At 41.1% G+C, this 22,182-nt stretch overlaps 1 protein-coding gene across 1 annotated transcript; it reads left to right on the forward strand.

The window, feature by feature from the left end:
• The first annotated feature begins 5,856 nt into the window (after positions 1-5,856).
• LOC103707733 (protein TRIGALACTOSYLDIACYLGLYCEROL 4, chloroplastic) lies at positions 5,857-21,898 on the forward strand. Its single transcript, XM_039130650.1, has 5 exons — positions 5,857-6,242; positions 7,091-7,325; positions 7,576-7,930; positions 16,986-17,323; positions 21,346-21,898. The coding sequence occupies exons 1-5, from the start codon at positions 5,971-5,973 to the stop codon at positions 21,541-21,543; spliced, it is 1,398 nt and encodes a 465-aa protein (XP_038986578.1). The 5' UTR covers positions 5,857-5,970; the 3' UTR covers positions 21,544-21,898.
• The last annotated feature ends 284 nt before the right edge of the window (positions 21,899-22,182 follow it).

Consider the following 22,182-nt stretch of genomic DNA (forward strand, 5'->3'; position numbering starts at 1 on the left):
CGTCCTTGCGCCGAGGCGACTGAAGACGCTTCTCTGCTCGGACTCCGTTCTTTGGGGACGTCGGCAGAGATCCAAGAATGGATAAGATCAATGTAAAAATATTAAATAAATGGGTACCTTGTACCGTGTGCGTCCTTGCGCCGAGGCGACTGAAGACGCTTCTCTGCTCGGACTCCGTTCTTGGGGACGTCGGCAGAGAAATCCAAAAGCAGAATAGATAATGTAAAAACATTAAATAAATGGGTACCTTGTACCGTGTGCGTCCTTGCGCCGAGGCGACTGAAGACGCTTCTCTGCTCAGACTCCGTTCTTTGGGAATGTCGGCAGAGAAATCCGGCGATGGAGAACGAGCCGAGCTCGTCGGCCGAAGCCGGCGGACAGCGAGCCGAGCTCGTCTTGGTCAATGAAGACCGCATCCCAACGCATCGGGGCATCCCGATAAACCGGGGCATCTTGATGTCTCGAGGCATCCCGGCCGAGGTCGGGGTAGGAGCACGAGCCGAGCTCGTCCGGTCAGAGAGGACCACTACTCATAGTCGATGGAGCACGAGCTGAGCTCGTCCGGTCAGAGAGGACCGCTACTCAATAGTCGATGGAGCACGAGCCGAGCTCGTCCGGTCAGAGAGGACCGCTACTCATAGTCGATGGAGCACGAGCCGAGCTCGTCCGGTCAGAGAGGACCGCTACTCAATAGTCGATGGAGCACGAGCCGAGCTCGTCCGGTCAGAGAGGACCGCTACTCATAGTCGATGGAGCACGAGCCGAGCTCGTCCGGTCAGAGAGGACCGCTACTCATAGTCGATGGAGCACGAGCCGAGCTCGTCCGGTCAGAGAGGACCGCTACTCATATCTCGACGTCTCGAGCTTCCCGGTAACCGGGGCATCCCGATGTCTCGGGGCATCCTGACCGTGGCCAGGGTAGGAGAACGAGCCGAGCTCGTTGGTTGATGGAGAGCGCACCACGAACTCACGGACATCTTCAGGGAGTCCACGCAGGTACTCCATCATCCCGAGGCATCGGGGCATCCCAACCGTGGTCAGGGAAGAAGAATAAACCTGATGCCATGAGATAATCAGGAAAATTGGTGAGCTCGGAATAAGTTCGCAAACCATCAGTTTATTGTGAAATGAAATTCATAGAATGAAATTCAATGGTTGAATAATGGGGAACCCCTTAGGGTTCTACTGGTGGTACACGCGGAGATTTTCAGAGCTCCAGCTCCGCGGAATGGGAGTCCCATTTAGAGACTCCAATTGATAAGTTCCGGGTCGGCGAATGCGCGTGACTGGGTGGAGGACGTCGAGAGGCGTTGGAAGCCCCTTTGCTTCTTAGCTTCATGGCAGCGAATTCGGGCCCTTCCTCTAGCGCCAACTGTTGCTGGAAATTGGACCCGGGGGCTACCGCGAAGCCGGGGAAGGAGGAGCTTCGCTGCAGGGACGGTGGTCGGCGGCGCGCCGACTGATGACGTCCTCCTGGAGGGGTGTAAGTCCTGCAAAAAGCCGGTGGCCGGGCTCCCCGGCGCCGGCCCTCCGATGCTTAAGTCAGAGGGGGCAGATATGTGGAGAGAGCAAGGAAGAGAGTATATGGAGAAGACAGCAGGAATATTTGGATAAGATGAAGAAGATGAAGAGGGTGATATCCTCCATTGTGTCTGTGCTGTTTGCTTCTTTTCACCCGGTCCAGGAGGGTTCTGTCCGGGGGCCTCCCATCCTTTTCCCCCCAGGTTTCCTTTTATAGAAGGATTTTTGTTACCTGGGAGGTAACAGGAGGTTTGTCCTCTTTTGTAATAATTGGGCACGATTTGGCCCATTAATGGCGTAGTGGAGAACGGGACCGAATCGGACCGGAATCAGAGAGTTGTCACGGTCGATCGGACCTGTTGGAGTGGTTGAACCGTCGGCTGTGGTGGGCCTGGGGTCCGTGGATGGTAAGTGCATTTATTACCGAATGAACCGGCGGTCAGGGAGAGCCATACGCTCTGATGGTTCAGTGATCCGGAGATCGTCTTGGGCCGTGCTCATTAAATGACTGGGTGCATCAAGGACTTGAGGGAGTCTCATGCATTAATGGCAGGTCGTGCCGAATACCTGCAGAGATCTTATGCCTTGATGGCTTGGAGATAGTGGCAGGCTATAGTAGAGTCGCGTGTATAGCCGCCGGACCTTTCGAGAAAGCTTGGCGGGGAGGAGTATTAGTTAAGGCATCGGCTCGGCACCCTTGCCGAGCTGGTCGCCCAGAGGGGCGCCCTGTGGCGGAGTTGCTTCGAGTACTCCTGGTCGGCGCCCTTTGGGCGAGCACCTTCTAGCCGAGCGCCTCTATTTGGCGCTCTCTCTAGTCAGCGCTTTCTAGTTGAGCGCTTCTCTGGTCGGCGTCCGCTGGTCGGCTCTTCCTATCCGAGCATCTCTACTTGGTTATTTTGATTGGGCGCCTCTTGGCGCTCTCTCCGGTCGGCGCCCTTTAGTCGAGCGCCTTCCTGGTCGGCGCTCTTTGGCCGAGCGCCTCCGTGGCGGTATGACTTGGGATTTTTCCTCCAACAATATCAGTCTAGTATAAATACGTATGAGGGCTTCCGCTTTTTCGCATGATCTATTGGTTGAGTAGATAAAATAGGAGGATTCTGCAACTTGGATGGATTGGATTGAGCTGAGGACTGATTCTAATCCAACCTAACTTTTATATACTCAAGTTGAGATTTCTCCGACCAAACCCCAACGTAAGCTGAACTTGGGTTTGGTTGTGTTAAGTTAGATTGGATTAATTATGTTAGATTGGATTGTACAAGTAATTTTAGAAAAGAGATTGAGCGATTTTGTTAGCTTAGCATTGGATTTTTTTGGGATCTCATTTCGTTGCATTTGTTGCATAATTTTATAACCAATAGAATTATAGATAGAGTTAAATGAAGTATATAGGTAATTTTATGAAGCACAAATATAAATTTCATACTTAACTTTTAGTTGCCTCAAGTTTGGTTCAGTTAGTAGTTGGATTCAAGCTCACTCCTAGCTGAGTCCAACCAAACCCGGAGTTAGATTAGAGATTTTGAGTTCAATCCTAATATGAGTTCATAAAAATCTTGGCCCCAACTTGACACAATTAGCAAGTTAGGCTGGTTCAGTTGAATGTCGAGCCCAAGTCACTCTTTCTTCTTCTTGGAGGAATGATCAACCCCATTTGCAGTGGAACAGTAAATGGTCATTATCTATTTGGTAATCGGACCCTTTTTGCTTGCAATTTCTTTTCATACTGTTGTTTGATGTACTCCTCTCTTAGAAAAGCAACTTACTCCATGGAGATGACCCTTTATCCTTATATTTGTCATTATTTTCGAAATAATTGCCATTTCCATTAGCTATCCAAATCTGCATAGAATAGGAACATTTGACTAGGAAAAATTATTGCTATAACACCTGTTATTTTCATCAATTATAAGAGAGCATAACAAATAATTAGGAAAAAATAATGACACCATTTTCTTATGTCATTGTGGATCAAATAATACAATATCTTGCTGGTTAGAATAGAGAATTGAAAAAAAAAAAAAATTAGGTTGCTCAGATGAATAATGTAACCATGAAACCCAGTGGACTAGGCTCGGTCCACTCGACCGGCCCAACCCAAAAGTAAATGGTTGGAGTCTTCCTCTTCCCTTCCAATCGTGAAGACTCCTTCCCGATCACAATGGAATCGCGATCTGGAGACCTTCGAATAAGGTTGGGAGAAACCTATTTATAGAGCTCTTCCTCCTCCTCCAAGTTCATCTAAGGTCGAGCCACCAAATCCCATCTCTTCTTTCGATTCGGGTCTTCATCTTCCTCGATTCATCGCCGGTGAGAAAACTATCGGAACCCTGCTGGGACCGAGGTAACTCTTCTTCTTCCTCTCTCTCTCTAGCTAAGTTCAGATGAGCTCTGGGCCGGCGAATCGTCGAGAAACCGTCCGAAACAAGGGGGACCTATTTCAGTCCGTTCTCCCTCGCTGTCGGTTGGTGGCTGCCATCGGTCGCCGTCCATGGCGGCGGCCATGAAGTCCTTTGACTCGAGGTGCCACCATCGACTCTAGCATAGTTGTGCTAGTCGTGGGGAGAAGCTTTCCCAGTTTCATCGAAGGAGAAAAAAAGGGGAAAAGAAAAAGAGAAGAAAGAAAGAAAGAAAGAAAGAAAAATAGAGGGAGAAAGAGGGAGTTTAGCTTCTCTCTCTCCTGCTCTTTTTTTCTCTCTTCTCCATTTTCTCTCTCTCTTCCTCTCTTGTTTCTCTCTACTGAAGTTTCTTTCCCTACTTGGACTTTCTCTCTATACTCTCTCTAGGATAGTTGAATCAAGTAGGGACTCTTCACAATGATTTTGAATTGACCTTGATGAAGGGTCATGATTTAGAGTTATCGGACGGCATGTCAGCTCCCATTCCGGTCCTTGCCAATACTGTTTAGATTTGATCACCTCTGATCTCTATTGAACCATCTGTGCTCTAGTCCGAGCATGATTCGATGAAATCATCTTGATCGGACCAACCCAAATGTCAAGCACTCCTGCTTAGTTAGCCCTATAAGAGTATTGGAATTTAGGATTTTTATTTTTAAAACAATTATGATGAAATTCTAATGAAAAGTATAATTTTGAAATATTAGGCTTCGAGAAGGATTTTCAGGATTAATTAAATCTATTAGTTAGATTGCATTTGTAAGGTAAGTAATGATCTGTCTTTTCTAAATTCTTCATTTATATAATATTATTTTTGCATCAAATAAATTATTATTAGATTTATATGTGATTTATGTAATTTACGAGATGGCGATTTGAATGAAAAATAGATATATAAATTAGAGTAATATTTTTCGGACTATTGTTATATTTACTATTCTTACATCGTATATGCATATTTGATCGGATTATGATATCTCTATTATTTTACAAAAAGAGCTTTGATGTGTATCAGATTTAGAACTCTCAGCCTGGTTATGTTTTGGACCCCGTCAATTGGAGGTTATGTATTGGCAATTTTAGCCCACTTTGCAAGATATAAGTACGGTATTCTGATTCACTCTGTATGGTATAAGTACGGTATTCTGGCCTACTTCGTAGGATATAAGTGCGGTTCTGTTTTTGGCCTAGCTAAATGGTATAAGTGTGGCCATAATTAAGGTTGTTGAGTTAAATGTGTTTTGTTTCAAATCAGATTTATAATTACGTATACAAATATTTGAAAGATGTGAATTTTTAATGGATTTGTATTTTGAAACCGAATTGTTTGCGTTTATATCGATTGGTTGTAATTTGTATTTATATTTTATGCTATTATATGAATTATCTAGTTAAGATATCCATTATTTACTGGGCTGTTTAGCTCGTTATACAATTTTTTGTTTTTTTTTTCAAATTCAGAGAACTAGCCTACCGAGGTTTTTCAATATGAAAGAATTACTAAAAAAACTGTGACACAAGGTATCTTAGATTAGAATTTATTTGAATTAATATATTACCTTGGACTAATGTTAGAATTGTGAGACATTATAAGTTGATTTAGTTAATGAAATAAAGATTTCATACTATTAGTTGAATTATTTTCGCTGCGTGATTTTGATATCATGATGAGATGCCTTGCATGCCCGTAGAGAGAGTTTCTATAAGTGTGAAGGAGTTGCCGCAACTTCTGGCTTGCGATCTTGGATCAAAGGTGTGATAGTAATTGTTGGGTAACATATATTGTTCTCATTATATTTTGATGACAATTGCAACATAATAACAACTAAATAACGGAAATTATTTATAATTAAAATATGTTATATATAATTTTTTTAATAAAAATCACCATCATTTATCGTAGGAGACAACAGTGAGAGTACATTGTATCATTGTGATCACACGGCTGTTCTTCCCCCGCTCTAAAAAGTTATCCGGCGGCTCTTTGGAGTCGTTGGAGGGAAGGAAGCGCCGGCGGAAGCTCAGTAGGGCTTTTGGTGGGGAAGAAGAGATGCGGCGGCTCCGATGGGTGGCCGACGGGGGGCTATGGGAGCTGGACCGGGAGGCGCCAGTGACGATGGAGGGGACGGCGAGGGGCGTCCCCGGCGACCCCCTCCCCCTGGGTCTCTCCCGCGGCCCCCGCATCTCCCGCCCCAAGCAGCTCGACTTCATGCACCGCTTCATGGCCTCCCCCCTCATCCCCTCCTTCGCCGGCGACCCCTCCAACGGCGGCCGTGGCCTCCTCCTCCACCACGCCCACACCGTCCATCTACACGAGAACTGGTCGGTTTCTGGCCTATTTCTCTGTCTCCCCGTCGTTGATGCCTCCAATTGTTGTTGTTGTTATTAGGATTTGAAGTTTGATCGGGAAATGTCTTCGAATATTTATTTGTTCTTTTGTGTGGGAATGAAGCATCAATAGGAGGAAAATGAGTGTAATTTGAAAGGTTTCATCTTTAATTGGTTACATGGAGGTATGTTAAGAAGTGTGGGTGAGTGTTTGGCGGTGGTTTGAATTGTCTGATCTCTATATTTATTGTAAGGGAGAGGTAAAATAATTGTTCTGAATTCAGTTTCTGCTATAAGAGGGGAAGGCAAATTGCTCTTGTTTGTTACTTGGTCTGTTAGATGGTGATGAGGCAAAATAATTGTTGAATTCAGCTTCTACTGTAGCAGGGGGGAGGCAAATTGCTCTTGTTTGTTAGTTGGTCTGTTATACATGATGATTATGGCAGTTATCTGGAGATATTATAACATTAAGTATAGATTATACTTTCTGTTTTTAATTTTAATTATACAATTGTTACATTTCTGTGAATTATCACAATAATAATAGTAGAAGATACTCAATTAGAATGTTTTGAACAGAAAGGTAGACTCTACTTTGCCAATATTTACATTCTGTTCAATGTGAAGCTTGAAGCATTGAACTCCATAACTATTTAATGTTATTTCCGAAAGAAATTTATGTTTTTTTAATTAATTTCGTATTTTTGTTTTCTTTTTTCAAAATCTTCTAATTGAGTTTGAAATATTCAATGCATATCCATTTTATACTTCTAACTACAATTTTTAGATTCTCATCATTCTACACAGTTTTTCTTTTTTAAGTGTGGATTGACACTTTGCAGGTCTGCAACTGTTCTGGAGCAATTCCATATACAGAAATTTGTATCTATTATCAAAGAGAGAGCGTCAAATCATCTTGAGAAGACCTCATGGCCTAAGACCATTGCAAAGCACATGCTAGATATATTGTCTCTGGGATTCGGTACAGAATTCCTAGTGACACCAGATTCTTCTTTTCTTCTTGAAGCATATGATGTTAAGAAGGAAAATCGATGCAAAGCTATCTTTCATCACAAGGCAAGTCATTTATAATGTTGTCGATTTATAGGATTTGATAACTTGCAAGCATCTATGTATATATTTTGGCATGGACCGGGTTTATCATCCCTGTTCCTTGAGATTATAGATGAGCAGTAATGTCCTTGGATTTAAATCTCTTTACTAGTGTTTGTTATGCATTTTGTTTATAGCCAATTAACTCTTTTTTCTGCTGGAATTGTTATTTCAAGGTGCTGCCTAAACAGCATGACTTCTTACATTCTTGCAGCTTCCAAAACACAATTTAACATTGGAGGCAGCTTGGCCTGGACTTTTTGTTGATAAGAATGGGACATACTGGGATGTACCATTGTCATTGGCCATTGATCTTGCTTCAATTACTGCTGCTTCTGGCTTAAGCTATCATTTATGCTTGCAGCATAACAGAGGACAACCAAAACACTTTGGTGGTGATAAAATGAGTGATAAACCTATGTCTTTATTGCCCGGGTTTTGTGCCAAGGCAGCCATTTCCATAAAAAAGAATGTAGACCTATGGAGAACAAAAGAAGGCAAGTTAAAAATGGTCCAACCGTATGACGTACTCCTCTCAGATCCTCATATTTCAGCATCAGGGATTATTGGTAAGGATCAAACTATTATATAAATATTTAGTTTGTGAGATGTATCTAGTCATGTAGATCTATGCCTTAATTACCTTGTTTTTCACCATCAAGATTTAATACATATTAGAGATGGACAAATATGATGTTACAATACAGTTTTAAGTCTATGCTCTTGTTAAAAGTGCATCTTAAGTTACTTTTATCATGATCAATTCACAAAAAGCCACAAGAGGAAGTAAAGAGGTGGAAAGAGTTCGGATAGCTGCTGCTGAATTTTCGGTGGATGGTGGTGGTGCAATGCGGCGGAGTTTGATGATGAGGATGATTTGCAAGAGGTGCGATGCATGAGAACATTGGATGTTCGCAGGACAACAGTTGGTTCTTGAACGGCTGGTAGTGGAGGAAAGCCATGGAGTTTTATAAAGAAGATGGGAGATGGCGGTCAGTGAGGAATATATCTCTAGGGCCAAACAATGGGGTTAGAGTAGGCAGAATGGTGTTCACAAGGGAAAGACCTGGTGCTGCGGGAGGGACTGAGGAGGATGATTGTAGCAAGCTTCTTGGCTACCGCTAGCACAATCAAAGCTAATGCATGCCTAGGGTCAAAGACCGATCGTTGCTATAGGTGGAGGGGGTAGGAAGTCAGGATACGTCCAGTGTGGGGAGCTTGTGCACATCTGAATAATGTGTAGAAATAGAGTGCACTGCTACTCTTGTCGAGGTATCGATCTTTTTTGGACTAGATGTTGCCGCATATTTAAGATGGTGACCCCTTTGTTCCATCAAAGGCCTGGATCTTTATCATAGTGACTCAAGATATTTATTCGAAATTCCTAGCACTTAACAACCCTGTGATGGTAAATTTTCATTCTCTCCATGTAAGTATGGTGGCATTGGCGGTATATGTGGAGGTTTTTCTAATTGCTCAATCCTACTATAGGTGGTCGTGGAGGGCTTGTTTTCTTTCAGAGGAACACTTCTTGGTTCCCTGCCATCGAGCGAGTTGCTTCCGAGGATGGCTAGGGAGGTAACCATTAGCACTCTAGAATTTTGAGTATCTATGTCTTCTTGGTCTATTTCCTTGGTGGATCTTTAGGGCAACTGAAGTACAAGCGTGGATCTTACTATGAGCTTTACTTGTTGGAGCCAATTGATGGTTGAAGCCATTGTTAGGGGGTTTGGCATCTTGTTTGATTCTAAAAAGGCATATGGTGGAGGGAATTGAAGTTTTATGTTGCAATCATATTTTGTAATGATGTTTCTCCAAAAGTGGAGTTAATGGTTAGAGAGTCTATGTGGTGAAGGTGAAGATTAGATTCTATTGTCTTGAGACTCCATTGGGTCCCATACTCCGGCCAATAGTGACAGACAATACATTGGGATCCTTGGCTTGCAACATCTAGTGAAATGGCTTATGATTTTTCAAGAGTATTGGGTGATGAATTTGGTTGCGAAGATAGGTAGGTGAGGGCGAACTTTTCAACCAAAGCGGATGTAGAAGCTTGGGAGGCCAACGAAGAGGCAAAGGAGTAGTGGCGGTGGTAGCACAAAATGGTCATAGTTAGCCTGGTCGAGCACTTAAACCAGGTGGAGGAACCCGATTCACCTCCAAATGAACTTATGCTAAATTTGAATTTGAGCAACTTCTTTTAATCCTAGCCTATTTGCAGGAAGACAATTTTGGTACTTTATGATTTTCATAGAGATGTCTCAGAGTTTGCAGGAGGAAGAAGCCGAGTGAGTTTTGGGGGCTAAGGAATGAGGCGGAGGAGCAATGGTGGGGGAAGGGCAAAACAGTCAAATTTAACCTAGTGGAGCACTCAAACCAAGTGGAGAAATCTGGTTCGCCTTCAAATTGACTCACTCTGAATTTGAATTTGAATAACTCCCCCATTGTCCCTTGCCTATTAGTAGGGAGACAATCCTAGTGCTCAATGATTTTCATAATAATGTATTGGAATATGCAAGCTAGAAGTTTTGTAAGAGTTCAGTCACAACTTGGGACTTACCTAGCCTCTAAGAGGCTATATCATGTGAGGGCTAAACCTCTAGAGTCTAGGCATAATTGACTTTCCACTTATGGATGATGTACTTCAATAGGCATGGGATAAGGCTAAGATTCCTACCCATAGGAGGCCGACAAGTGTATGCTTGACGAGGAGCCCAATGCAGCTAGATCTAGGGTGTATCACTTATCTCATTAAGCTTGGATGTTTTGGACTCATCTTGGGTGAATCAGAGTGCATCTCACTGTAATCCGAGCCCTTTGCGGTGCAACCCAAGCTCTTTGTGGTTATGAAAGGGAATCGCAGAACTTTGATTGGGGTCAACATGGTCGAAAGAAGAGATAGGTTGAAAGTGAAAGCCCATGCTTTCAAACAAGGCAATGGTGACAATGGGAACATGGTACATGATGCCATGGTACGAAAGAAGAGATAGGTTGAAAGTGAAGCCCATGCTTTCAAACAAGGCAATGGTGACAATGGGAACATGGTACATGATGCCATGGTACAAAAGAAGAGATAGGTTGAAAGTGAAAGCCTATGCTTTCAAACAAGGCAAACAAGGCAATGGTGACCATGGGAACATGGTACATGTTGCCATGGTACAGGAGTCTAAAACTCAAGAAAAAGACTCATATGATGAGTAGGTGACGTGCACTTTAAGCCAAGAAGAAATTGAGATGTTAGGAAGAAATGTGGTTTATTTTCCAAGTAGGGAGCAGAAGCAACTTTGGAAGAACTCAAGATGTTAGAGAGGAGAAAAGAGGTGTTGGGATTGCAAACAAGAAGGTAGAGTAGGATGCTTCGGATCTCCCTAAGGGGGATGGAGTCTTAGCTTAAAGTGGATTGGTGGTAGGGGTGATTAGTGAGCAGTTATGAGGGTTGCACAGAGAGAGTAGTTTGTTGCTTGTTTGGCGGTACGGGTGGCTTGAGTGGCTTGCAGTTTGTGTTGAGGGAAGGAAAGTTGGAGCTGTTGTTGGGAGGTCTAGTGGGTGCAGTAGCTGGTGGGTTTAGGAGTGGATTGGGTGGCGAGATGTGTATTCTAACATGGAATATGAGGGTGTTAGGCAAACAAGAGAGCTGTGGTTTGTGAAAGTATCAAAGATGGTAATAGTACCATTTTTGTCTGCAAAAAATGAAAATGGCCGCGTTTTCTCTCAATCTACGCTGGCAAATGATGGGGAGGAACTTTGAGGGTTGGTTTGCCTTGGATGCTTTGGGTTTAGTAGGCGGTTTCTGATGGCTTGGAAAGAAGATCAGGTGGAGGCGAGGAGCATTGTTAAGGGAAGCTTCTCCATATCAGTAGAGTTCAGAGAAAAGTGGATTCAGTTGGACCTTGACAAATGTGTATGGCTTGATGGAATATTTTTTGAAGGAACATTTTTAGCCAAAGCTCAGGAAGATCATATGAAGATTTAGTGGGCCTTGGTTGCTAGCAAGTGACTTCAATGCCATCTTATGTTCTAATGAGAAATAGGGAGTAGCAAGAGTAGGCAAAGGATGTCTACGATTTTCTAAGTTCGTTTGGGACATGGAACTGGTGGAGGCCTTGGTACAAGGAAGGAGATTGACGTGGTCCAATCAAAGGGAGAATGCAACTTTGGTGGGAGGATAAGTTCTCATGCTCTATGATGGCATTTCCCTATCCTACTACTGATTGTAGCCCTTCATTGTTGGTGCCTTCCTTCTAGGGCTTCTGGAGATGACTTTATGTTTGAGAAAGCATGCAGTTTTTACCCATAGTTCAATGAGTTGTTTGAAGCGTGAGGGAGGATTATCCCTAGTTTCTAGTGTCTGACAGCATCATGGAATCAAAAACTCAGAAACCTAAGATCCTTGTTGAAGAGATGGAGCAAGGCTAATGTTTACAATTTCATGAAATTGCTTAGAAGGATTGAATGGTTAGATGTTGTGGTGGAGGAAAGATAGCTCACCTCACTAGAAAGGACTAAGAGGATACAAGCTAAAGTGAAAGTAGAGGATTTGTCCACCAAGGAAGAGGTACTGTGAAAGTAATGCTCGCGAATCCAATGGTTAAAGGAAGGAGATCAAAATTGGCCTTCGCTCACCATGTTGCAAGTTATCAAAGGTGAAACAACTCATCCTATCAGTTTGTTGGCAAGGAGAGGAGGTGACCAACCTAGGGGAGTTTGCTAATGCTTTTAGATCTTACTATGTGTCAGCTTATTTGGTGTGGAGGAAAGGTGCCAAGCGAGGACGGATTGGAGCAGCTTGTATCCAAATCAGTCGAGGAATCTTAGCATCCTTGAAGCTGATTTCTCTTTGGAAGAAGATAAGGAAGCGGTGTTCGATCTTGTAGGGGACAAGGCCCTCGGGCTAGATGGTCTCCCCATATTTGTGTTCTAGTTGTATTGGAAAGTATTAAAAGGAGATTTGTTCCGTTTGTTTGAGACCTTCAATGATTCGAGTGGATGGTTTGAATTATTCTTTCCTCGTCTTCACTCCGAAAATGGTGGACTCCAGTGAGATGGACTATTCGATGATCTACCTAATAAATAGTTCGATCAAGATTATATCCAAAGCACTTTCCAATCGATTGAAAAAGGCAATCCATGATCAGGTAGGCCTGGACCAGCTCACATTTGTAGCGGGTGGGAATGTTCTAGATTGTTTTGTACGACCACGTGTTGGAGGTCCATTATTGGAGGAAGTAAGGGGTGGTACTTTGCAAACTAGATTTCGAGAAGGCATATTATAAAGGTGAATTAGGATTTCCTTCTTGAAACCTTGGAAGCAAGAGGATTCAGACAAGGATGGAGGTTGTGCAAAAACAACTTTCTAGTTGAATTGGTTGCTAGGGAGATGGATCCAATGCAAAAGAGGGTGAATATAGGGGGATCCCATCTAGCCCTATCCGTTCGATATTGTAGTAGATGTTCTCAGTAGAATACTTGAGAAAGCTTGAAGAGGACTCTTTGTTGGAGTAGAGGATGCCAACAATGTGTTTGGTGTGTTGGAAATTCGGTTCCAGACAATACAATAATTTGCTTCAAGGCAGGTGATCTTCCTCAGACTGGAGTTGTTTATGTAGGTTGCAGATCAATTTATCTAGAGTTTCATGTCTTATCTAGCTGAGGTCCAGCTCATATACAGACTTGTGCAAGGACTTTAAGGTGCTGGGTAGTGAATTTTTCCTCACCTGTGCCTTGTCTTGCCTCTACATCCACTTAACCTAAGAGGAGCAGAGTGGAGACCTCTAGTAGTAGACAAGTTCGACAAGAAGTTGACAGGTTGGCAGTGTAGGTTCCTTTTACTTAGAGGGCGCCTGACATTGATCAATTTTGTGTTGTTGGTCCTACCTATGTACTACCTCTTTGTGTTCCATGCTGGCATGGGTGCTAATGAGGATCGACAAGATCCTAAGGAGCTTCTTATGGAATGGAAAAAATAGTTAACAGGTGACTATTGCCCAGCCAAATGGGAACAAGTTTGCAGATCTAAGATATAGGGAGGACCAGGTGTCACTAACTTGAAGCTATTCACCTGGGAGCCCCCATCCCCGAGTTTCCTCAAGGTCAACTTTGATGGGTCAGTCCTGGATGGTGGCACGAGGGGAGGTGCGGGTTTCGTCATTCGGGACCCTTTCGCTAGGGTTGTAGCCGCTGGTGGCAGTCACTTATTTAATACCTCGGTTCCGAGCGCGGAGCTGAGCGCTGCCTGGGCAGGCCTTCGACATGCCCGGTACGTGTTACAGGCTAGGTCTATCACCCTAGAGGGTGATTCAGCCACCGTTATCAGTTGGATCCGAGAGGGTCCTAGGGGTGACGGCAGTGACCACCCTTTGCTTCGTGATATATGGACTATGGCGAGGGATGGAGGGGCCTTTCAGGCCAAGCATATCTACCGTGAAGCCAATGGGGCTGCGGATTGAGTGGCTGCATTTGTAGCTCGCCATTCCGGAGACACTTTGTGGACTGGAGATGGGGAGTTGCCTTTGGCACTCCGAGGTATCCTATTTTTTGACTTTATTGGGTGTATCCGTTCCCGACAGGTATGATCCACCCGTATTAGCAAAAAAAAAAAAAAAAAAAAAAAAACAGCGCTCTCTACAAGTGTTGGTGGAATTTACTACAGCGAGGTGCTGCCTCATGAAATAATACGATCTTGTTGAGATATTGCAGGACAAGGATCCCTGATAGCAGCGATCACTCACTAAGGGCTGTAGCTTCACCCTTTTGGCATGGGGTTCTCAAAATGGAGGAAGACCTTTTAAGTAGTGTGTGCAAGAAGGTGGGTAATGGGTGGGTGAGGGACCACCCATTCCATGTCTTATTCTAGAAGTTGTCTACAGAAGAGGAGAGCCTAGCGCCAGGAATATATAGAAGTAGAGATGGAGTAACTGCTTGGTGACTAAGGTTTTGATACTCGATATCAAGGGAAAAGGTAGGGGAATTTAATGAATTATCCTAAACAATGCCTCTCTCACCTACGCAGAGATGAGCTAATCTGGAGATAAGGGAAGAATGGGGTGTTCTAGGTGGACAGATTTCACATATTCTTTAGAGATGATGGTGTTATTGCTCTTCTCTCTCCCCCTGTGGAAATGCCCTCGAAAAAGGTTAAGGCTTTTAACTGGCTTGTGATGAACAAGGAAGTCCTAATAGAGGATCAACTAAAGAAGCAAAGTTGGCTTGCTCCCAATGGTTGTCAATTTTGTGGAAGAACAGAGGAAATGGTGAACCATTTGTTCCTAAATTTTGGGTTTGCTCAATCCATATGTCACCTTTTTCATCATAGACTGCATGTGCATAGCTTTCTAGAGGATACGTGGGATGGAGGTGTTACTCTTTGAAGAAGGCATGGAGAGTCGGATCGGATTCAGTGGTGATGGCATTTTTTCAGGTATTTGGCTGGAAAGAAATACATGAGTTTTTAGCCATAAGAAATAGATAGGGATGGACACCATCAGCATTCGGAAGGACCAAGAGATGGCTCAGGGATTGCTTTAGAGTTGCAAGTGCTAGAGCCTAGAAGTGTGGGGCAATGACCTTTAAAGAACTGAAGCTTATCTCTCAAGTGTTTGGGTCCCTACATAGCATGGTATTGTTTGGAATATTTTTGGGTTGGTTGAAGCTCCTGTTTTATTTTTTGTTCTTTTGTGTACTTTATCCTTTATTTCATTAACTTAATGAAATAGGTTAGGCTCTTTTGAGCCAATTTGTCTCTCAAATCATGATCAATACATGAAAACATGAATGATACAGATATTAGAGAACATTGTTGCAGATGTCAAATGGTGTTGTTTCAGTTTGCTATGTGAAGGTTTTTTTTTTTTTTTTCCTTGCATCATTCAGCATGATATTGTTTAGTAAATACTGTAGAGGCATTCATCATGATATTGTTTAGTAAATACTGTAAAGGTAATTATTGAATATTAAATATTCTGTAGAGGTAATTATTGTATATTAGATATTTGTTTTCTCTCTTCCCCTTGAAAAAGGAAAGTGATTATTTTGACATAATCTTTCAGTATCTCTAGATCCATCTGAATCGATGCCTTACAGTTTGAAACACACAGAGATACATAGTATTTAAAATTCTTTCCCTTTATTAAATTGGTAACTCTTCTCGCTAGAGAACTTCCTTAGTCATTAGAATGGAACCTTATGTTCTTTAGTTAAGGTTAAGTGTCCTTATTTGATATTCTTAACTTGTTCGTGTTTTGTGCTGGAACAGTCAAAACAAGCTTCTTTCAGAACATTCATCCATGTATATAAGAAGTGTCTTATTCTCTTTTCGGACCCTTTCCCACTAATTAATGTGCCTCTCATTACTGCAACTTTTTTGAACTTTAGTAGTTGCACGTGATGAAACATCTCAATTTGTTTTCTTTGTCCCCCTCTTATCCAACTATTGTTTCTTAAACTATATGTCAATGCGATCTTCGTTTGTCATAACATTTATGCTTTTCTGCTCTTTCATTCTTTTCATTTTGGTAGTTATCTTCAATCATTAAATGCTTCACTCTAGATCAAAGCTAGAAAAGAATATAGGGGACTTGCTGAATTATTTATTGGACTTCAATGAGGGTTGCTGATTATGCTTATCTCTAGTTATTTATTAGAACTTTTATGGTACATGGTCTTTTTTTTTTTCCCACTAGGGAGGATTGCAATCTATAGTTCAACCTTTTTAGATTGTTTTTTATGATTTGTGTCCATTGAAAGTGGGTGAAAGAAGTGCTATTGTTCAGAATTTGAAAGATAAGGAGAGAATGTATTTTCTGGTCCTCCACTCTTCCAAACAAAAGGTACATAATGATTCTATGATTAGAAAAGAGTTACCAAATTGTATTTGCTGGTGGTTGAGCCAAGTTGCAATGGGGATGCGACAATTCATCAAGGTGAATAGTGGTTCAGTAAGCCCTTTCCTGTACATCAGAGCGTGCAGCTCAGGATCATCAATATATACACCAGATTAGAGGCTGGGACACACAGCCCTGGTGCCATGGGATAAGTATCAGGCATGTGACCATGCAACATGATGGCCTATCTTTCTTTTGTTCATCACTAAGGTAAGTGTTCACGTGTTTCAAATTACACTGGTGCTTGTGATATATAAATTTCAAAAAAATGTGGATCTTCTTCTCAGACATTCCTTCTCATTTAATACACCTCACTAAATACACCTTGATCTATCATAGTAATATGTCCAAGCATTGGTATGTCTAGTGAGGTATGCTCAAATCTTCTAAAGGTAGCTATATTTTTACTGTCAGGGGTTTAGCAAGTCATTCTTTGATATGGCTGAGTTGCATATCAACCTCCTTCCTGCTTTATAGTAGTTTTGATTTACCAAATGCTCGTTTCCAGCAGTGTTACTATCATGCTATGTTATATCAGGGTTATTCTTCATTTCCTTATTGATTTTCATCATTTCTTGGCAAATTTGTCAGCATATCACAAGGATGTAATGTGGTTCTCTTGTGACTAGTGAATATCTCCTTCCCCTGTTAATTTTTTTGCTTGGCAAACGGCCATTCTTTCTGTTGTTTGCTGATTATTTTGTTGAATTTCCATTTTATACTAGGCATTCCTTTTGTCTTACAGGTGCAGTGACCAGTGCATCGCTGGGAGATTGTTCAGTGAGGTTCTCTGTCAAGGATGAGTCACACAGACGCAAAACCGTCAGTTTCTGTTCCCAGAAAAATAAAATTGCACTATTTGCTGATCTCTTTGCATCTTTTTCCTTTACGGCTCAACATGGAAATTTTCAAAGGCTTTTTCTTGATCTCACAAGAATAAATGCCCGACTAGATTTTCCTTCAGGTTCAACATTCTTAAATGGCACTGCACGTCTAGCACAAGATTTTTATCATTCTCGGCAACCAGATTCGGCAGCAATGTGTGCTATTTGTCCAGACATGACAGTTTCTCTTCAGCAACAGGTAGCTATGTCTTCTCTCACATACATAAAGATGCATGTATATACATCCATATGTTCATAAGAATATTTTTGTCCATACATATGTACATGTCTATGTATGCATGTGGGCCCATTTGAATGCTGCACACACATTTTTTGTGGATTACTCAGTTGGAATCCCCTTCTTTTGACCCTTAAATCCATATTTGAGACTCTTGCACATTTACATCATCCTTAATAGCATTATGCAATCACTTAGTGCTTTCAAAAGCTAAATGAAAATTTAAATTACTAGGTTTGCAGCATAGTTGAAATTTTAGAAATTGAAGTAGAGAGAATCATATGTGGTCATGAGTTCAACAGGTATGTCTGTAGGGAAGCAAAATATGTGACTATTAACTGGTGAATAGCTGTTGTCTGACAATCATATTACATATGGGACCTGGAGATGTCTTATGGTATTAGAGCCATTAGATTTGTTGCTTTCTCTTTTCTCAAGTAAAACACCATCCAGGCATGTGAAATCAATTTCTGCATAAAATGCTGGATAAAGATGATTCAATTTGGATTGCATATCATGAGTGGGTATGTGGATGTCATCTTTCTTTTTCTGCTTAGTCGCTTCTTTAGGCTAGGATGATCCCAAGAGTATTTGATGAACAAACTGCCAAGAATTGACTTCAAAATCTTCATCAAGGTATGCCGAACCAAGCCGAATTGGCCAGTTCACCCTATACTGAACCGAACTGGTGTGGAACTAGGTCGGTTTGGCCTTGTTTTTTGGAAAATATCATAAATCATTCCAAACTAGACAGTTCAGAGATAAACCGGTTCGCCCCCTCACCTTTTTAAAGGCTTGAAATTGGTTTGTTGAACCAGGGGTGAACCACTCAGTTCACCCGTACCAAACCAATAGTTGACCGGCATGGGTCCCAATACTGGTTTGGCAAATCTTGATCTTCATACTCATAGGTGACTATTATCTATTTCAGATTTAATTGGAGGAAGATAAACTAATGGGATTGAAGGTTCACCTTCCAATGTCTCACTATTGGATGTGCAAGATTCTCCACTAAATAGTGCTTTGCTGACATGAAAACTGAAAACTAAAGTTGCTGATGTGGGGCTTCGTCCTTTTTGAATAGTTAGGTATGAAATACATGTGTGCATCTAATTTTGGAGATATGGTGAGAGGACAACCTTTGGAATCGAACATGGAACTTATCATCAGTCATCAAAAGCGGTGCCAACTAATAGAACCAAGTCCTACTGGCACCCCAAACTCTTATATCATACCACTTCAATACTAGCCAGTTACACCATAACCTAAGAAATACAAGAGATGAAATAACAAAGAGTTGAAAGAAGAGCTAGTTGCATGTAACCCAAAACATGCATTTGCACTCGTATGCGCATACACAAACACATGCAAAGTTGAAGCTTGAAAACCAAACTCGTTCCTCTCATTTTCCTTCAACTGCTGGCATGTTGCTCTTGTAACCAGCCCTTTGACTGTCCATTAGCATTCCTATTCCAGTTTCTAGCAATCAAGTAGAGGTCTGGGTTGAGATCAACTAAAGAGGCCATCATGACAAGAAGGAACATAGTAGAAAACCGACAAAACCATATTACTATTTCTCTTGGCTAGGACATAAACATTTTTTTCCACAATGTGCACACCACACAAAATGCCATTTTTGTTTCTCCTACCATGACCAAAACAGTTGTTTGGGCCTGGAATTTCTAGCATTAGCTGGTCCCGATTAGTGACATGGGCAACTGTGTTGCTATAGTGATGCTTGATCAAAGAAGGGTTGAAAGCGTGTTGAGTGAGGCTGGTGGAAGTATGGGTGGAGAGAAGCATAGAACATTTTAATATGGAATCCGAAACAAAACCAAGGCAACCAGCTAATAAATGTGGGTTGTATAAGAAAATGGTTATGCTTTATTTTAATAATCTTTGTTTCTAATCCTAAAAATAAAATAAAAATAGAAAGGCTTACTACTACATAAATGATAAAGCAAATACAGCTTCAGGATAAATGTTACTTAATTCAAAGCATCCTTTCAAGCGTTTTATCTGTTTGCTTGAAATTTGGTGATCTTCTATGTTAAGCCACATGTAGGACTGTTAATGAGCTGAGCAAGCCCAAGTAGCACAAAGATTTGGGGGTCAAAAAATTCAGGCCTGTTCTCATGTTTTTGGCCTTAAAGGTCGGTGGAGATCAAAAGATAGAAGCTTGAATTATCTTGGATCAGTCTCAAACATGAAATTTCGGTAAAAATGAACTAAGGATTGATTGAAGCCTATATTGGCTCGATTAAATTCAGTAAAATAGAACATTGAATGGTGGGGCAGCGTGTAGCAAAACAGATGGTGGGGCAGTGAATCGAAGCATAAGGGCAAGGGACAGAAAATGGATTCATTACAAACGGAGGTGGTGGCAATGGTAAAGGGCTAGCTTGCAAAATGGTAATATAATATAAGCTCATCATAACTTTAAATGTAAAAGAATGTAAATAATAAAAACGGTCTATAATCATTATTTTTTTATGTAAAGTGTGCATTTCGCATGCCTGTTTGCTAGTTTATTCAAATACTTCACCAAAATTTGATTATCAAATCCTCTCAAGATAATCCAACACAAGTATTTTTATGAATTTAGTAATTCAAATTTGCAAAAAAAAAAAAAAAAAAAATTCTTGAATGGAAATGATAAAAAGAAAACAAATCTTGTTCTAGCAGTTCATAAATTAACATATAAGCATTGCAGCATAACAACATCAAAATCCAATCTCATTTTAAAAGCCTTCTTCACCCATGGCAATGACCTCTCATCTTTGCAACAAGAGTTGGAGTTTTGCACAGCTTCCCCATGGTAGATTGATTTCTAGTTAATACATTAAAAAAAGGAAAGGATTCAAAGCATGGTTACGGGTATATATGATGCTAGCAAAAAACAAACAGTTTTATTCATTCGACAATCAAATTTTGTAAAAATCTTCTCAACTTGGATGAACATTTACTAACCAAAATGCCAATAATTTTATAGCAACATATCATGCGACTATCATGTTATCAATGGGATTTTCAACAAATATCAAAAAGAATACTTTCTTTCTTTTTTTATTCTGTTAGCCAACTACGCAAATTATTATCTTTCTGATGCTACTATTCCCGTAATTTATTTTAAATTTAAGCAATTGGGAGTACTCTCTTGCAATTCATGAAGTTTACATCACCCAACTTTCTCGCTGATTTGGTTTTGTACACTTGGTTTAATATTTTTTATTATCTGTGTTATATAATTCAATTACTCATAATGATATTTTTGTTTTACATATTATTTTTTAATATGTGCATTGTGCATGCCTAGATGCAAGTGTTTTCTAGACGAAGAGGACCTATGAGCATAAGATAAGCATGGCAAAGATGTTATTGGTGAGAATGCTATGTAGCAAAACCAGGAAGAACACATGTAGGATGATAACGTTTTAGGAAGAATAGGAGATGGACCAATTGAAGTGGTGAAGAATTGTGGTAATCACATGGTAAAAAGACTATTAGAGGTCCCATTATGGCCATGGTCTATAATTTCTTCGAGTATGTTGCAAGTAATACTACTTGAACATATTAACATTTTGAGAGGCTCTGTGGATGATTGTAAGCATTGAGGAGCTAGACATCTTCCACTATTGTATTTTTGTTCCCCCCCCCCCCTATCTTGCATTTATCATGCATTTGCTTCGGGTGAAGCGACTAAAGACTAGATGCTGCTTTTATTTTTTGACACAAGGAGACTGGATGCTGTTTGTGCGACATCTTTTCCACTTCCATCTAATAAATTTTTATTATTAATTTTCCAGCTAGAATACAGTCAATGGCTGTTATTCCAACTTAGCAATCTTATTTGGAGATAATGTAGTTTTACAAATTCTGAATGCATGGTTCACTTTTCTTTCAAGCCAGATCGTTGTCTTTTTTTTTTCCTTTTTGCATTGTAAGGTTGCTTACCTTGTGAATTTTATTCAACCACATCGCAGATTGTTGGACCCTTCAGCTTTCGAGTTGACTCCAGAATTGAATTCGACCCAAGGGACAAAAGCCAATTTGTTCGTCTAGGTGAGTCAATTTATGCAATTGACTGGGCTTTGAAGGTTCTCGGTTCAGCTAAGGCAACAGCTTGGTATTCCCCAAAGCATCATGAGGCCATGGTGGAGCTAAGGTTCTTCGAGACCTGAAGAATTCTGTAATAACTTGTCTTTAACATACAATTGCTTTCTGATAGCTTGAAGAGGAAATCGTACCTGCTTCGCTGCAATGCTGGGCATGAGGTTTCATTGTTGTCTTCTTCCTTCTTTTTTTTTTTCTGTATTCCTGTATTTTTCTTTTTGGGTTACTTTTTTCATTTAATCAGTTATGTAGATAAATTTGGGAAACATCAAATTTACTCTGTGCCATTTTCAGTTCCAATTTTACGTCAAGGATGGAAGTGCAGAGCTGATTACTAGTCAGAAGACTGATACATCTGTTCCTTCTTGTTTGTATCACCATTTTTTATCACGGAAAAAAATTACAATCTAGAGAATTGAGATACCAATTTGTCCAGAAATCTTCTTGATCTAATAAAGCTATAAACCGAGAGTTTCAAATAATTTCTCGACACTTTTTGTACAAGCCAGCAAAACACTGGGTACCAGTTTCTTGGTACTTTTCCCTTCTTTTTTGTGAATCTCACATATGTTTCCGGGATCTTTCCTGCAAGGGTCTGATCTTATGTTGTTTTCTTATTACCCAATAATGCCACTTATGGTGTTGGAGATGCCTTCTTGCCATTTTGTTTCTATCTGATTTGTATAATTGCAAGTTGTGCGAGCACA

The sequence above is a fragment of the Phoenix dactylifera genome, chromosome 1, assembly GCF_009389715.1.
Source record: "Phoenix dactylifera cultivar Barhee BC4 chromosome 1, palm_55x_up_171113_PBpolish2nd_filt_p, whole genome shotgun sequence".
NCBI classification, from domain to species: Eukaryota; Viridiplantae; Streptophyta; class Magnoliopsida; order Arecales; family Arecaceae; genus Phoenix; species Phoenix dactylifera.

What these genes read in the sequence shown, in the direction of transcription:
- LOC103707733 (XM_039130650.1), top strand. Translation starts at nt 5,971, where the DNA reads ATGCGGCGGCTCCGATGGGTGGCCGACGGGGGGCTATGGGAGCTGGAC. An exon ending in TTCAGCATCAGGGATTATTG is followed by an intron (nt 7,931 to 16,985) that starts GTAAGGATCAAA and finishes TTTGTCTTACAG; the next exon opens with GTGCAGTGACCAGTGCATCG. An exon ending in CAGTTTCTCTTCAGCAACAG is followed by an intron (nt 17,324 to 21,345) that starts GTAGCTATGTCT and finishes ACCACATCGCAG; the next exon opens with ATTGTTGGACCCTTCAGCTT.